General features: G+C 35.5%; 1 protein-coding gene across 1 annotated transcript in view; it reads left to right on the top strand.

Annotated features, from left to right (window-relative positions):
• The first annotated feature begins 10,106 nt into the window (after positions 1-10,106).
• LOC133645165 (4-aminobutyrate aminotransferase, mitochondrial-like) overlaps positions 10,107-17,205 on the top strand; it is a 50,466-nt gene continuing 43,367 nt past the window's right edge. Inside the window, exons 1-2 of the mRNA XM_062040015.1 lie at positions 10,107-10,227; positions 17,107-17,204. Coding sequence (XP_061895999.1) covers positions 10,158-10,227; positions 17,107-17,204 — 168 coding nt within the window. The 5' untranslated portion in view covers positions 10,107-10,157. The remainder of the gene's footprint in view (positions 10,228-17,106; position 17,205) is intronic.

Genomic DNA, 17,205 nt, shown 5'->3' with positions numbered 1-17,205 from the left:
GAATTGTCCATCCTCGTTCTATTCTCTGTCACTCGTCGTCGCCATGACTGCCTCTTCTTCGTTCTTCTGCTTCGTCTCCTTCTTGTTGTGTGTGCAGTTGTGCACTCTCCAAAAGCCGTAGATGTTATTACATATATGTGTATATATATATATATATATATATATATATATATATATATATATATATATATATATATATATATATATATATATATATATATATATATATATATATATATATATATACCGTTCAAAAGTTTGGGGTCACCCAAACAATTTTGTGGAATAGCCTTCATTTCTAAGAACAAGAATAGACTGTCGAGTTTCAGATGAAAGTTCTCTTTTTCTGGCCATTTTGAGCGTTTAATTGACCCCACAAATGTGATGCTCCAGAAACTCAATCTGCTCAAAGGAATGTCAGTTTTGTAGCTTCTGTAACGAGCTAAACTGTTTTCAGATGTGTGAACATGATTGCACAAGGGTTTTCTAATCATCAATTAGCCTTCTGAGCCAATGAGCAAACACATTGTACCATTAGAACACTGGAGTGATAGTTGCTGGAAATGGGCCTCTATACACCTATGTAGATATTGCACCAAAAACCAGACATTTGCAGCTAGAATAGTCATTTACCACATTAGCAATGTATAGAGTGTATTTCTTTAAAGTTAAGACTACCGTAATTTCCGGACTATAAGCCGCACCTGACTATAAGCTGCACCAGCTAAATTTAGGGGAAAATACAGATTGCTCCATATATAAGCCGCACCCGACTATAAGCCGCAGGGTTTTGATGTGTAATTAGCGTAGTATATAGGGGTTCCTGCTACCACGGAGGGGATTGTCGGGACAGAGATGACTGTTTGGGAACGCAAAGCGTCCCATTTGTTAACAATAAATCTTTCAATCATTCAATCAAACTTTCACTTCTTTGACATGGCGAACAGCATTCGTGCAGAGTACAAATAATACAACGGTGCAAAGTAATACAAAGTGCTCGCCTGTACGTTATCAAAATAACCAGCCTATGAAAAGTCAGTCTTTAATCATTGTGTCATCGTCTTCCTCCTGCGTACTAAAACCACCGAAATCCTCTTCATCGGTGTCGGAGAAGAACAGGCCGTAAATAAGCCGCACCCTTGTATAAGCCGCAGGGACCAGAACGAGGGGGAAAAGTAGCGGCTTATAGTCCGGAAATTACGGTAGTTTAAAGTTATCTTCATTGAAAAGTACAGTGCTTTTCCTTCAAAAATAAGGACATTTCAATGTGACCCCAAACTTTTGAACGGTAGTGTATATGTATATATGTATATATATATATATATATATATATATATATATATATATATATATATATATATATATATATATATATATATATATATATATATATATATATATATATATATGTGCGTTTCTTTTCCTTTAAACCGAAATGGGTCTGGGTTCTAATGGTTAAGCTGTGTGGTTGCGGACAGTTCCTAGAATAAACATACATTGTAGTGCTAAACTAAGCAAGTAATCATTAAACTGTCTTGTTCAAACAAATGCAAAACGAGCCATACACCAACTGCATTGGCCGGCTGCTGTTTTATTGGATGAAGTCAACAAGGCTAAACGCTCACGTCGAGGTGGTAAATGGCAGTAATTGTGAGTCATAATGTGATTAGTTTTTCAACGCACAGATGTGTGTTATTCCGAACGGTCATATATGAATCCATTCATGTCGGCCAAACACAAACATTTAGGTCACGGTGCAGCGGAGCTCGGTGCCGTAACATTTCCCCTGCGAAACTGCGGTCAGATTAGATTTAATCAAGCGAGGTGTGACACTTAATTACTGTGCAGTCGCTGCCGAGTCCGGCGGTGAATTTTCCCACCAGCACTTTGCCTCGGTCCATGAGTCGCGTTATGACAGTAAGTCAGTCAACGCATTAAAAACAACCTGTTTGCCCGAGTCCAAAGTCTTTTTGCCATGAACTTTTGACCTACACTGCAAAAACTGAAATCTAAGTAAAATTGAATATTTCAAATAAGGGTGATATTTGCTTATTTTCTGTCTGATAAGATAATTCTTCTCACTAAGCAGATTTCATGTTAGAGTGTTTTACTTGTTTTAAGTGTTTTGCTCCTAAATGATCTCAGTAAGATATTACAGCTTGTTGCTGAGATTTGATGACCTATATTGAGTAAAACATGCTTGAAACTAGAATATCAACTGTTGCAAAGCTGTGTCATCAACACTCACAAGTATAAAACTACTTTTTTAAAGTAATCATTTCTTATTTCAAGCATGAAAAAAAAATCATGACTTTGACACAATTGTGTCCCATAATTAAAACAGATGACAGCCAAATGGACTTTGCTGTTTTATTTTCAATGAAACAATAGAAAATAGGTACTCATATAGTAGTACAGTTGGCACAGTACAGTAAACTGACAGTTAATATTTAAACATTTCACATTTCAAACTATTTTGAACAGAAATAGTTCATGCACATTCAGATAAATTCTTCAAAATGACAAACATTTTTTGGCCGGGGGCCGGGCTGTATATATGCGCACTAATTGACTGAAAGAGCAGGTACTTGGCGCGATGATGTCATGTTATCCATGGAAAAATGCCTTTTTAGACCATATGATTTGCCTGAGCGGCAAGACAGTGTTTTTCAAACATTTTTGAGCCAAGGCACATTTTCTGCGTTGAAAAAATCTGGAGGCACACCACCAGCAGAAATCACTAAAAAACGAAACTCAGTTGACAGTAAAAAGTCGTTGTCGCAATTGTTGGATATGACTTTAAAGCATAACCAAGCATGCATCACTATAGCTCTTGTCTCAAAGTAGGTGTACTGTCACCACCTGTCACATCTCCTCCTGACTTATTTGGAGTTTTTTGCTGTTTTCTTGTGTGTAGTGTTTTAGTTCTTGTCTTGCGCTCCTATTTTGGTGGCTTTTCCTCTTTTTTTTGGTATTTTCCTGTAGCAGTTTCAAGTCTTCCTTTGAGCGATATTCCCCGCATCTACTTTGTTTTAGCAATCAAGAATAGTTCAGTTGTTTTTATCCTTCTTCGTGGGGACATTGTTGATTGTCATGTCATGTTCGGATGTACTTTGTGGACGCCGTCTTTGCTCCGCAGTAAGTCTTTGCTGTCGTCCAGCATTCTGTTTTTGTTTACTTTGTAGCCAGTTCAGTTTTAGTTTCGTTCTGCATAGTCCTCCCTAAGCTTCAATGCCTTTTCTGAGGGGCACTCACCTTTTGTTTATTTTTTGTTAAATATTAGACACCTTTTTACCTGCACACTGCCTCCCGCTGTTTCCGACATCTACAAAGCAATTAGCTACCGGCTGCCACCTACTGATATGGAAGAGTATTACACGGTTACTCTGCCGAGGTCTAGACAGCACCGACACTCAACAACAACACATCATTTGCAGACTATAATTACTAGTTTGCAAACAATATTTTTAACCCAAATATGTGAATTTAGATTATCTCCTACGGCACACCAGACTGTATCTCACGGCACACTAGTGTGCCGCGGCACAGTGGTTGAAAAACACTGGGCTAGGAGACCCCGAGAGTAACAAGCGCTTCCCTTGTTGCCTTTCCATTAAGAACAATAAATTAGTTTTTAGTATAAGTTTGCTGGTTTCAAGAAATGTAATATCATTATGTCAAGATAATGGCACTAGCATTTACTTCATTTAAGAATATTTTTCAACATATTGAGCAAAAAGGTCTCATTTTTTTTTCCTACCAAGAAAAGTGCACTTGTTATTAGTGAGAATATACTTATTTTAAGGTATTTTTGGGTTCATTGAGGTTAACTAATTTTACTTGTTTTGGAAAGTCTTGACAAGCCAAATTTTCTTGTTCTATTGGCAGATAATTGTGCTTAGTTCAAATAAAATACCCCTCTTTTTTTTTTTCCTTCTTGTTTTTGAACACTGACTTTTTGCAGTGTAAGTGCCTCATTTTAACAATAACAGCCCAATTTTTTACCTTTTTCAACATGGAACCAAAATCCACCCTGACTTTAGGACTGCCGGTTCCAATATTGTGTTCATCAGTACCGATGTCTCTTCTGGTCTTTTGCGACTCCTGCTTCTCCCAGTTCCGACTTGCTGTGCCCCCCCCCCCTTGTGGAGATGCAGTCTTGTGTAACTCTCTCCGAACCAGTTTCATCCTGCTCATGAGGGGTTGCCAAGTAACCGGCTGTGTGCCTGCATATGTGTGTGTGTGTGTGTGTGTGCAATGACCAAGGGTCTCCACTTTGTCAAAAGCAGAAAGGTTAAATGTTCTCCATTCTCTGGCCAGTATTACATAAGAATAATTTTCTTATATCCGTATTTTTTTCTCTCCCTGACGCAGTACCGACGACTTCTCGAAGATCCGCGCGGTGCTCAGAAACATAAACAAGCGCGTGCGACTATGTCACACTCGCATTTACAATGAAACACATTCACACAATTGTATCTGGATTGGTGGTCCTCAAATGCCTCGGCCTGGTTTAAACCTTTTGTCTTTAATTAGAATAGAATAGAAAGTACTTAATTGATCCCTGGGGGAAATTCAGCACCACAGTTCGCTCACAACAATAAACACTGAGGTATTCACATATCAAGGAGAGTAAAGAAATAAAGATATGGAATAGCGTACACTCAAATTGTCCCCTCACTTTTCTTCCGGTGCAAAAACATTTAAAAAAACCCAGCAGGTGCAAATAGCATTATACATGTGAATAATATAAATAAGGCTATGGAATCGAATAGAATTATCCTATCACTATTTTTCTGGTGCAAAAAGACAGCAGTGCAAGTAGCATTTTTTTACATGTGAATAATATAAATACGGTCTAGTGTACATTCAAGTACAGTCAAAACACTGCAAAAAGTCAGTGTTCAAAAATAATAAAAAAATTAGGGGTATTTTATTTGAACTAAGCAAAATTATCTGCCAATAAAACAAGAAAATTTGGCTTGTCAAGAATTTCCAAAACAAGTAAAATTAGCTAACCTGAATGAACCTAAAAATACCTTATAATAAGTATATTCTCACTAATAACAAGTGCACTTTTCTTGGTAGAAAAAAAAAGAGACCTTTTTGCTCAATATGTTGAAAAATATTCTTAAATTAAGTAAATGCTAGTGCCATTATCTTGACGTAATGATATGCGCTCGGCATCATGATTTATTTTTTTTCATGCTTGAAGTAAGAAATGATAACTTTAGAAAAGTAGTTTTATACTTGTGAGTGTTGATGACACAGCTTTGCAACAGTTGATATTCTAGTTTCATGCATATTTACTCAATATAAGTGAACAAATCTCAGCAACAAGCTGTAATATCTTACTGAGGTCATTTAGGACCAAAACACTTAAAACAAGTAAAACACTCTAACATAAAATCTGCAAAGTGAGAAGAATTATCTTATCAGACAGAAAATAAGCAAATATCACCCTTATTTGAGATATTTCATCTTACTTAGATTTCAGTTTTTGCAGTGAATGGAATAGGAGAGGATTCGGGTTTTAGCCTTCCGGTGCAAAAACAGCAGTTAAAAACAGCATTTTAAGTATGAATTATATAAGTCATGACTATTTTCTAGTTTAATATATGCATTATACCCTCTGATTCAAGTACAGTCAAAATGGAATAGGATAGAATTCATCCAGTCAGTCTTTAGCCTTCCGGTGCAAAAAGAGCAGTGCAAAACAGCATTTTAAATATGAATTATATAAGTAATGACTATTTTTCCAGTTTAATATATGCATTATACCCTCTGATTCAAGTACAGTCAAAATGGAATAGGATAGAGCTGAACAAATATGCATTTACCGTATTTTCTGGACTATAAAGCGCACCAGCATATAAGCCGCACCCACTAAAATTAAAAAGAAAAAAATATTTTTCCATATATTATCTGCACCACATATGTTGTAAAATTAGTTATTTACACAGAAAGATTTGTTTGGGACATGCTCTCCCTGAGAGAGCATGAGGAGGTTGCGGTGGTCGGGGGGGTGGGGGGCTAGGGGTTAGCGGGGGGGTGTAAAAAAACCGCTACAAAAACAATGAAGGCACACAGCTTCAGTCCAGAGTTCACTAGAGAATACTTGCCAACCTTGAGACCTCCGAATTCGGGAGGTGGGGGGTAGGGGGTGGCGGGGGTGTATATTGTAGCGTCCCGGAAGGGTTAGTGCTGCAAGGGGTTCTGGGTATTTGTTCTGTTGTGTTTATGTTGTGTTACGGTGCGGATGTTCTCCCGAAATGTGTTTGTCATTCTTGTTTGGTGTGGGTTCACAGTGTGGCGCATATTTGTAACAGTGTTAAAGTTGTTTATACGGACACCCTCAGTGTGACCTGTATGGCTGTTGACCAAGTATGCCTTGCATTCACTTGTGTGTGTGAAAAGCTGTAGATATTATGTGACTGGGCCAGCACGCAAAGGCAGTGCCTTTAAGGTTTATTGGCGCTCTGTACTTCTCCCTACATCCGTGTACACAGCGGAGTTTTAAAAAGTCACAAATTGTACTTTTTGAAACCGATACCGATAATTTTTAAACCGATACCGATCATTTCCGATATTACATTTTAAAGCATTTATCGGCCGATAATATCGGCAGTCCGATATTATCGGACATCCCTAATGACAACCTTTTTCCAAAACACAATATAGAATGTGAGATACAACAGGATAATGCATACATTTATCATTTGTTTTCAAAACGGTTACAAAAAAGTGGGACCCCAAAAATGTACTGTGGGACCCCATTTTGAAAATTCCTAGCGCCAACACTGCTGTCAACAGAGGAGAAAAAATGCGGGCCTCGACTTTGACACAGAGGCATTAGCGCAGTAGACCAGTGTTTATTTTAACCGTAGAGCCGGGGCTCATTGTCTGGTTTTCGGCCTCTATAAATCGGTTTCTCATCAGCGGTACTTAGATGCAATACACTTTTCTACCACTAGTGGCAGTAAATACAACTTCAAATAGAAGTATAAGAAAAAGGTGGCTGCGCGGGTCCAGGGATGCCCAACATGTCCAAAAACGCACCCAGCAAAGTCACACGGGAAGTGGTGGAGAAAAGTTGGAAAAGTCTGAAAAAGTCCCGAAAAGGTTCAAAAATCACACCCAGGTTCGAGTGCCACAAGTGAGTCCAGGGATGCCCAACATGTCCAAAATGCACCCAGCAAAGTCACACGGGAAGTGGTGGAGAAAAGTTGGAAAAGTCTGAAAAAGTCCCGAAAATGTTCAAAACACCTACCCGGGTTTGAGTGCCACAAGTCCCGCCGCCGGCAGCGCAAGCCCCGCAAGTACAAAAACGAGAGAGGCCAAAAAACACCTCCTTTTACCCTCTTTCGTTTCTGTACTTAGAAAAAAAAAAAAGGAGAAAAAGTCTGGATTTTTTTCTAAGTACAAAAACGAGAGAAGGTAAACTTCTACCTTCTTTACCCTCTTTCGATCACGTACTTGGAAAAAAATCTCATCCAAATCCAAAGCATTTGAATGGGATCTTTTTTTTTTTTTGCTGAGATTTTTTCTAAGTACAGAAACGAGAGAGGCTTAACTTCTCACCTACTTTTACCTTCTTTCGATTTTGTCATTTTTTTTCCTGGTCGACCAAAACACACCTGCATCACGTTAGTAGGTGCGCCATGTCTTACAGGCTGAAATCACAGGGAATGTCTGATAAGATAATTCTTCTCACTAAGCAGATTTTATGTTAGAGTGTTTTACTTGTTTTAAGTGTTTTGGTCTTAAATGATCTCCGTAAGATATTACAGCTTGTTGCTGAGATTTGATGACCTATATTGAGTAAAACATGCTTGAAACTAGAATATCAACTGTTGCAAAGCTGTGTCATCAACACTCAAGTATAAAACTGCTTTTTTTTAAAGTAATAATTTTTTATTTCAAGCATGAAAAAAAAAATCATGACTTTGACACAATTGTGTCTCATAATTAAAACAGATGACAGCCAAATGGACTTTGCTGTTTTATTTTCAATGAAACAATAGAACATATGTACTCATATAGTAGTACAGTTGGCACAATATAGCAAACTGACAGTTAATATTTAAACATTTAACAATTTTGAACAGAAATAGATAAATTCTTCAAAATTACAATAAAAAATTTTTTGGTATATATATATATATATATATATATATATATATATATATATATATATATATATATATATATATATATATATATATGTATATATATATATATATATATATATATATGTATATATATATATATATATATATATATATATATATATATATATATATATATATATATATATATGTATATATATATATATATATATATATGTATATATATATATATATATATATATATATATATATATATATGTATATATATATATATATATATATATATATATATATATATATATATGTATATATATATATATATATATATATGTATATATATATATATATATATATATATATATATATATATATATATATATATATATATATATATATATATATATATATATATATACATATATATATATATATATATATATATATATGTATATATATATATATATATATATATATATATATATATATATATATATATATATATATATTTACAGCCCGGCCCCCGACCAAATTTTTTTTAATTGTAATTTTGAAGAATTTATATATAAATTATATACATATACACTACCGTTCAAAAGTTTGGGGTCACATTGAAATGTCCTTATTTTTGAAGGAAAAGCACTGTACTTTTCAATGAAGATAACTTTAAACTAGTCTTAACTTTAAAGAAATACACTCTATACATTGCTAATGTGGTAAATGACTATTCTAGCTGCAAATGTCTGGTTTTTGGTGCAATATCTACATAGGTGTATAGAGGCCCATTTCCAGCAACTATCACTCCAGTGTTCTAATGGTACAAAGTGTTTGCTCATTGGCTCAGAAGGCTAATTGATGATTAGAAAACCCTTGTGCAATCATGTTCACACATCTGAAAACAGTTTAGCTCGTTACAGAAGCTACAAAACTGACCTTCCTTTGAGCAGATTGAGTTTCTGGAGCATCACATTTGTGGGGTCAATTAAATGCTCAAAATGGCCAGAAAAAGAGAACTTTCATCTGAAACTCGACAGTCTATTCTTGTTCTTAAAAATGAAGGCTATTCCACAAAATTGTTTGGTTGACCCCAAACTTTTGAACGGTAGTGTATATATACATATATATATATTCCTTGCGCACTAATTGACTGAAAGAGCACGCACTTGGCATGATGATGTCATGTTATCGATGGGAAAATGCAAGAAATGTAATGCCGAGCGCTACTTAATTTAAGAATATTTTTCAACATATTGAGCAAAAAGGTCTTTTTTTTCTACCAAGAAAAGTGCACTTGCTATTAGTGAGAATATACTTATTTTAAGGTATTTTTGGGTTCATTGAGGTTAGCTAATTTTTCTTGTTTTGGAAAGTCTTGACAAGCCAAATTTTCTTGTTCTATTGGCAGATAATTTTGCTTAGTTCAAGTAAAATCCCCCTAACTTTTTGTATTTTTTTTTCTTGTTTTTGAACACTGACTTTTTGCAGTGTATGGGGTATTTCCCCTTTTTTAAAATATATTTTTTGTATAAGAAAACTATGTGGGGGAAAAAACTGAAATGTTTTGTTTATTCCCACTAACATGCAAACTAATTTCTGAACGACTACATTTTTTTTAAAGGTTTGCTCATCATAAGCTTTTTAATGAAAACACCGTCATGACTTGTCTTTATCACGCGATTGAACGGCCAATGTTTTGACTCGATGGATTATTTTCAGTCTATTCATTTTGATCAGACTTTCCCCAAGGACTGTCCTTCCTTTGAAGGCAGACCTTTACTAATGATAATAATCTAGTCCTGGTAATTGCATCGGTTTGACGAAGTTACTGACTTTGGTCTTGTTAGGCAATGTGAGTCTACCTCATTGGCGGCTGCAAGTACACCATCCATCCATCCATTCTCTACCGCTTGTCCCTTTTCGGGGTCGCGGTACACCATACAGTATAAACAAATCTCCCCCCTCCCCCTCCCTCTGTGCTTCAGGTGACCCGCTTGGTGAGAAGAGACGAGGGCTGCCTCTCTGATCCCTGCCATGGCGTCCTCCGTGTTTTGCCGCCAACTGTCGCTCTCCCTCCACAAAAACCTGTGCCTCAGTCTCTCAGGTAAACTTCGATTGAAATGGCCGACCGAGTAACTCTTAATTGTTCTCAGTAGTTCAAAGTATTTATCTCTTTTTACAAGTTGTCTGTTTGTTCCTTCAGCCATATTAATGGCTCAATTTTAATCAATCAATGTTTATTTATATAGCCCTAAATCACAAGTGTCTCAAAGGGCTGCACAAGCCACAACGACATCCTCGGTTCAGAGCCCACATAAGGGCAAGGAAAAACTCACAACCCAGTGGGATGTCAATGTGAATGACTATGAGAAACCTTGGAGAGGACCGCATATGTGGGTGACCCCCCCTCCACCCCCTCTAGGGGAGACCGGATGCAATGGACGTCGAGTGGGTCTAGCATAATATTGTGAAAGTCCAGTCCATAGTGGATCTAACATAATAGTGAGAGTCCAGTCCATAGTGGATCTAACATAATAGTGAGTGTCCACTCCATAGTGGATCTAACATAATAGTGAGAGTCCAGTCCATAGTGGATCTAACATAATAGTGTGAGTCCAGTCCATAGTGGATCTAACATAATAGTGTGAGAGTCCAGTCCATAGTGGATCTAACATAATAGTGTGAGAGTCCAGTCCATAGTGGATCTAACATAATAGTGAGAGTCCAGTCCATAGTGGATCTAACATAATATTGTGAAAGTCCAGTCCATAGTGGATCTAACATAATAGTGAGAGTCCAGTCCATAGTGGATCTAACATAATAGTGTGAGAGTCCAGTCCATAGTGGATCTAACATAATAGTGTGAGAGTCCAGTCCATAGTGGATCTAACATAATAGTGAGAGTCCAGTCCATAGTGGATCTAACATAATAGTGAGTGTCCACTCCATAGTGGATCTAACATAATAGTGAGAGTCCAGTCCATAGTGGATCTAACATAATAGTGTGAGTCCAGTCCATAGTGGATCTAACATAATAGTGTGAGAGTCCAGTCCATAGTGGATCTAACATAATAGTGTGAGAGTCCAGTCCATAGTGGATCTAACATAATAGTGAGAGTCCAGTCCATAGTGGATCTAACATAATAGTGAGTGTCCACTCCATAGTGGATCTAACATAATAGTGAGAGTCCAGTCCATAGTGGATCTAACATAATAGTGTGAGTCCAGTCCATAGTGGATCTAACATAATAGTGTGAGAGTCCAGTCCATAGTGGATCTAACATAATAGTGTGAGAGTCCAGTCCATAGTGGATCTAACATAATAGTGAGAGTCCAGTCCATAGTGGATCTAACATAATAGTGTGAGAGTCCAGTCCATAGTGGATCTAACATAATAGTAAGAGTCCAGTCCATAGTGGGGCCAGCAGGAGACCATCCCGAGCGGAGACGGGTCAGCAGCACAGAGATGTCCCCAACCGATGCACAGGCGAGTGGTCCACCCCGGGTCCCGACTCTGGACAGCCAGCACTTCATCCTTGGCCACGGGACCTGGATGACCATTACTCATTGGTTGACATAGTCTGTGATCACCATTGCCAATTAATGCCAAACGCCGATACGTTCTGGCTGATACTGTATCTACTATTTATTAGGCGGCTTGCAGCTAATCTCCGTACGCAGTGTAAAGCCGCTCCCCTAAATCAATAATATTCACCTCAATTATGGCGAATAAAACTGCATTTCTATCTTAAGTATCATTATCATGTAGAGTATCACTGGAGGATGAAGCTAAACCTGAGCTAACCGCTAAACTAGCTGAAACAACGATAAAAAATAAGTGCTGAGTAAACTTTTAGGACAGACTTGGGCAAAATGCGGCCCGTTATGATTTCCAATCCGGCCCGCCGGACAGTACGCGACAACTTTTCGTTGTTGTTGTTGTTGTTCATATTTACAAACTTGGAAAATAATTGCCTGGACTTTGGGGGCTAAAACCAAAGGATTTAAAAGAGTAGGAGATAATAGTTTTTTTCTTTTTAGTTATTGCATACTTTAGGCTTGTTTAGATCAGAGATTCTCAAACTGTGATACGCGGGCTCTATCTAGTGGTACGCCAAAGAACTAAAGTACAGTGTGTTACAGTGTTACTGTTCAAACTGTGTGTATTGTACCAGTGGCCAAAACTATTAATTATACTTGTAAATAAAACCTCTGCTTTGTTTTAATGAATATTTGGGCGTAGTACGCTACTGTATTTTAATGTACTGTAGGTCATTATGTGTTTTCTCAAAAAAGTTTGAGAACCACTGGTTTAAAACGATCACATATTTATGAAATATTACCAATTTAAGGTAAAAGAGATGTTTTGTGTGGAAAAAAACAGTATTTTATGATTTATTTTTTACATTAATCGCAAATATATACAGTGTATATGCAGAAAAAAATGTACATTTGTATTATTTTTTTAATGAATGAAGTAACATTTATGACAACCTTTTTCCAAAACACAATATAGAATGTGAGATACAACAGGATAATGCATACATTTATCATTTGTTTTCAAAACGGTTACAAAAAAGTGGGACCCCAAAAATGTACTGTGGGACCCCATTTTTATGACTTGATGGGGTAAATAATATGCGGGGATTTACTTTATTCCAGTCAAGCCCTGATGAAAAATATGTTTTAAAGAATATACCTGTATAATGTCATACAGATCCATAATTGTAGTAATTTATTTAATGATACATTTTTGAAAGTCATAAGAGTAAAAAAAAAAAGGCAAACCTTAGGGTTCACTGAAGGCAGCGTTTCTCAAAGTGTGGGGCGTGCCCCACTGGTGGGGAATAGAGACATGACAGGTGGGGCGTGAGGAACGGGAGGAAATTTCACTTTAATTTTTTTATTTTTTTTATTATATTTTTAGATTTTTTTTTTACTATGCTTTCATTTTCTATACACACTGTAAATCACTTTGTGATTCTGTCTGTGAAATCCGCTATATAAATAAATGTAAATTACTTATTTTTCCTGTAGGTTTTAAATTTCTAGGTAGGAGCGCAAGTTTAACAGACATAGCAACAGTAACTAATGGGGGCGGGGCTAAGCGGAAGCTTTGTGAATGGCGAGTCACTGTGCGAGGATTTGCTGTTTTGCAAATACATAAAAAATAGAGCCACTACTGATGAGCTGTTCAAGATAATGGACAGTTTCCTCAAAGAACACGACCTTAAATGGGAAAACTGTGTGGGTTTTTTCTCTGATGGCGCACTCACCATGGCTGGGTAAAGAAACGGGCTGCAGGTTCTAATAAAGAGGGTTGCGCCAAATGCGCATTGGACACAATGTGTCATTCACCGGGAAACACTCGCGTCAAGGCAGCTCAGCCCCGAACTCAATGAGGTTTTAACAGTGGCAGTGTCAAGCCTGCAACCCCCATTTGAAAAGCTGTGCAGTGCAAAACAGGCTCATTGCAGCCACTAATGCTGGAGTAATGTAAAACTCATGTTCACTTGCCAAATGCATATAGCTCTGTCACGCCAATTTTCTTCCCATCACAAAAACCTTCCTAACGCCCATTTACTTCCGGGGTCATTTCCGCTTACGTCAGTTCCTCTTACGTCATTGACAGAGATCGATAGCACTTCGTTTGACTCTTTTTTATAATACAGCGTTAACAAAACGTCTGAATTATCAACAATAATGTTGATTTAAAGTACAGACATTTAACATTATATATTAATTAATATTACTGAAATGTTTCAACAATAATGTTGATTTAAAGTACAGACATTTAACAGTATTATATATTAATTAATATTAGTGAAATGGTTTCAACAATAATGTTGATTTAAAGTAGTACAGACATTTAACAGTATTATATATTAATTAATATTTTTTGCACGTTACCGCGAAGACAGAAGTTCGCAGCAGCGGCCCTAACACTCCGCTTGAAATGTTGTGAAGCCTGCTGGTGTTTGACATAAGTCCCCTGGGACAGATAAAGACGAATATCATCCAGTGACACCACCATTTTCAGGAGATTTGGATTTATCGATCGCTGGCAATGACGTAAGAGGAACTGACGTAAGCGGAAATGACCCCGGAAGTAAATGGGGGTTAGGAAGGTTTTTGTGATGGGAAGAAAATTGGCGTGACAGCTCCTCCTTTTTTTTTTTTGCAAAGATTGCAAAGTGGCAATTTTATTTTGATTTATTATTGAACTTGATGCAAGTTATTTGATTTATTATTGAACTTGATGCAAGTTATAACACTTTTATTTGATTTATTATTGAACTTGATGCAAGTTATAACACTTGTTTTATTTATTATTGAACTTGATGCAAGTTATAACACTTATTTGATTTATTATTGAACTTGATGCAAGTTATAACACTTGTTTTATTTATTATTGAACTTGATGCAAGTTATAACACTTGTTTTATTTATTATTGAACTTGATGCAAGTTATTTTATTTATTATTGAACTTGATGCAAGTTATAACACTTGTTTTGATTTATTATTGAACTTGATGCAAGTTATAACACTTGTTTTGATTTATTATTTAACTTGATGCAAGTTATAACACTTGTTTTGATTTATTATTGAACTTGATGCAAGTTATAACACTTGTTTTATTTATTATTGAACTTGATGCAAGTTATTTATTATTGAACTTGATGCAAGTTATAACACTTGTTTTATTTGTTATTGAACTTGATGCAAGTTATTTTATTTATTATTGAACTTGATGCAAGTTATAACACTTGTTTTATTTATTATTGAACTTGATGCAAGTTATAACACTTGTTTTATTTATTATTGAACTTGATGCAAGTTATTTATTATTGAACTTGATGCAAGTTATAACACTTGTTTTATTTGTTATTGAACTTGATGCAAGTTATTTTATTTATTATTGAACTTGATGCAAGTTATAACACTTTTGTTTTATTTATTATTGAACTTGATGCAAGTTATAACACTTGTTTTGATTTATTATTGAACTTGATGCAAGTTATAACACTTTTGTTTTATTTATTATTGAAGTTGATGCAAGTTATAACACTTGTTTTGATTTATTATTGAACTTGATGCAAGTTATTTTATTTATTATTGTACTTGATGCAAGTTATAACACTTTTGTTTTATTTATTATTGAACTTGATGCAAGTTATAACACTTTTATTTGATTTATTATTGAACTTGATGCAAGTTATAACACTTTTTTGGATTTATTATTGAACTTGATGCAAGTTATAACACTTTTTTGGATTTATTATTGAACTTGATGCAAGTTATAACACTTGTTTTATTTATTATTTAACTTGATGCAAGTTATTTTATTTATTATTGAACTTGATGCAAGTTATAACACTTTTGTTTTATTTATTATTGAACTTGATGCAAGTTATTTCATTTATTATTGAACTTGATGCAAGTTGTACCACAGCTGCACAATTATTTTATTTATTATTGAATGTATACAACTTGATGTTACTTGATATTCAATAAATTAGAAAATGTTAAGCTTGGCATTAGCGTGCTGTTGGGGCGATGGGGGCAGGTGGGGCTTGAAAACTCCCCCTTGTCCAAAGTGGGGGATGACAAAAAAAGTTTGACAACCACTGACTTAAGGTAACAATGTTCAACATGTTATGTAGTCTGTCTTGTAATGTTTGACTAGTAGGATTTGATCAACAACTAATCCATTGCAACATGGGGTCATACAATATGGCACATTCTTGCACATTTTAATGAATAATTAATTTATGAGAAGACCAATATTGTGAACTCGGAAATCTTAATAAAAGGTTAAAGTGGTTGAGTTGTGAAAAATGTCTTCATAGGTCCTGAGCATCTTAATATATAACATAAAATGTAATAAATGGAAAAACCATACAACTGTTTTTAGTGGTAAAATTCAAGCAACAGAGCTGCCAGGTGGGGTTTTTTTTACCGTAAAATCTTGTTGTTTTAATGTTGTTTTGTTTGATTTTTAATGTTTTTGTGTATTACTGTATATGGAAAAAGAAACAGTGCCAAAGTTGATTTTACGGTAAAAAGCTCAGTCGACGAAATTTAACCATAAAATCTATTGTCAATTTTACAGTCTACAATTTGATTGATAATTTGTTTTGAAATCATAAGTCAAGCAGATACAGTACAGGTACAGTGTTTATCTTTATTTTAACAAAAAAAAAATTTTTGGAATACATGATAATATAATATTTAGATTTTGATAATATTGAATTTTAAAAGATATGCAATTGCATGCAGCACATGATTTTTAATGTCAAAAGGGAAAGAACAAATATATTTAGTAAAAAAAGATTAAGCATTTTATTAACCCATATTATTTCCAGGCTTTCGCGGGCCACATAAAATAATGTGGCGGGCCAGATTTGGCCCCCGGGGCCTTGAGTTTGACACCTGTGAACTAAATCAATACTAATGAAATGTTGAGCTTTAACAGTGCCCAAACAGGCACCTGTCGTTAATAAAGAAACACGTGCACATTTTGTCTGAAACATTTTTTATAGAATTTTGTGACATGCAAGTTCACAACAAAATTGTTATTTGAATACTTCAATAATATTAATAGAAAAATTAACATTCACCGATTATAAAATAACATCCACAATAAATTGTTAAAATGGGCCTATTATGCAAAACCAACTTTCTTCTTTCCTGTTTTTGTGTATTTAGCATCCGCATAAGTCACGAAAATGTATTCCTCTGTGTAATATGTTTAGCATGGTCCTCCAGTGGTAATAATACTTTATAATACTTTTGTCGTTCATTTGCGACAATGGAGGATTATTGACTGACAACCCGACTAATCATGCCAGTTTATTGTCGCTATTCTGTTGAGTGGAGTGCATGTACAACCCCACATTTTGTTTAACTGGAAACATAATGCTTAGATTCTCTTGACAATGTCAGATAGGTGTTTAGTTTTTGTTTTTTTTAATTCAACAGGATGCCGATACGCAAGCAAAGCGGCACCTAAAGCCCAGGTGGAGTTAGATTACGATGGACCCTCCATGAAAACTGAAGTCCCTGGGCCACGATCACAGG

The sequence above is a fragment of the Entelurus aequoreus genome, linkage group LG28 (genome assembly GCF_033978785.1).
Source record: "Entelurus aequoreus isolate RoL-2023_Sb linkage group LG28, RoL_Eaeq_v1.1, whole genome shotgun sequence".
NCBI classification, from domain to species: domain Eukaryota; kingdom Metazoa; phylum Chordata; class Actinopteri; order Syngnathiformes; family Syngnathidae; genus Entelurus; species Entelurus aequoreus.
The sequence above is the reverse complement of the archived record's forward strand: the minus strand, read 5'-3'. Positions and strand labels throughout refer to the sequence as shown.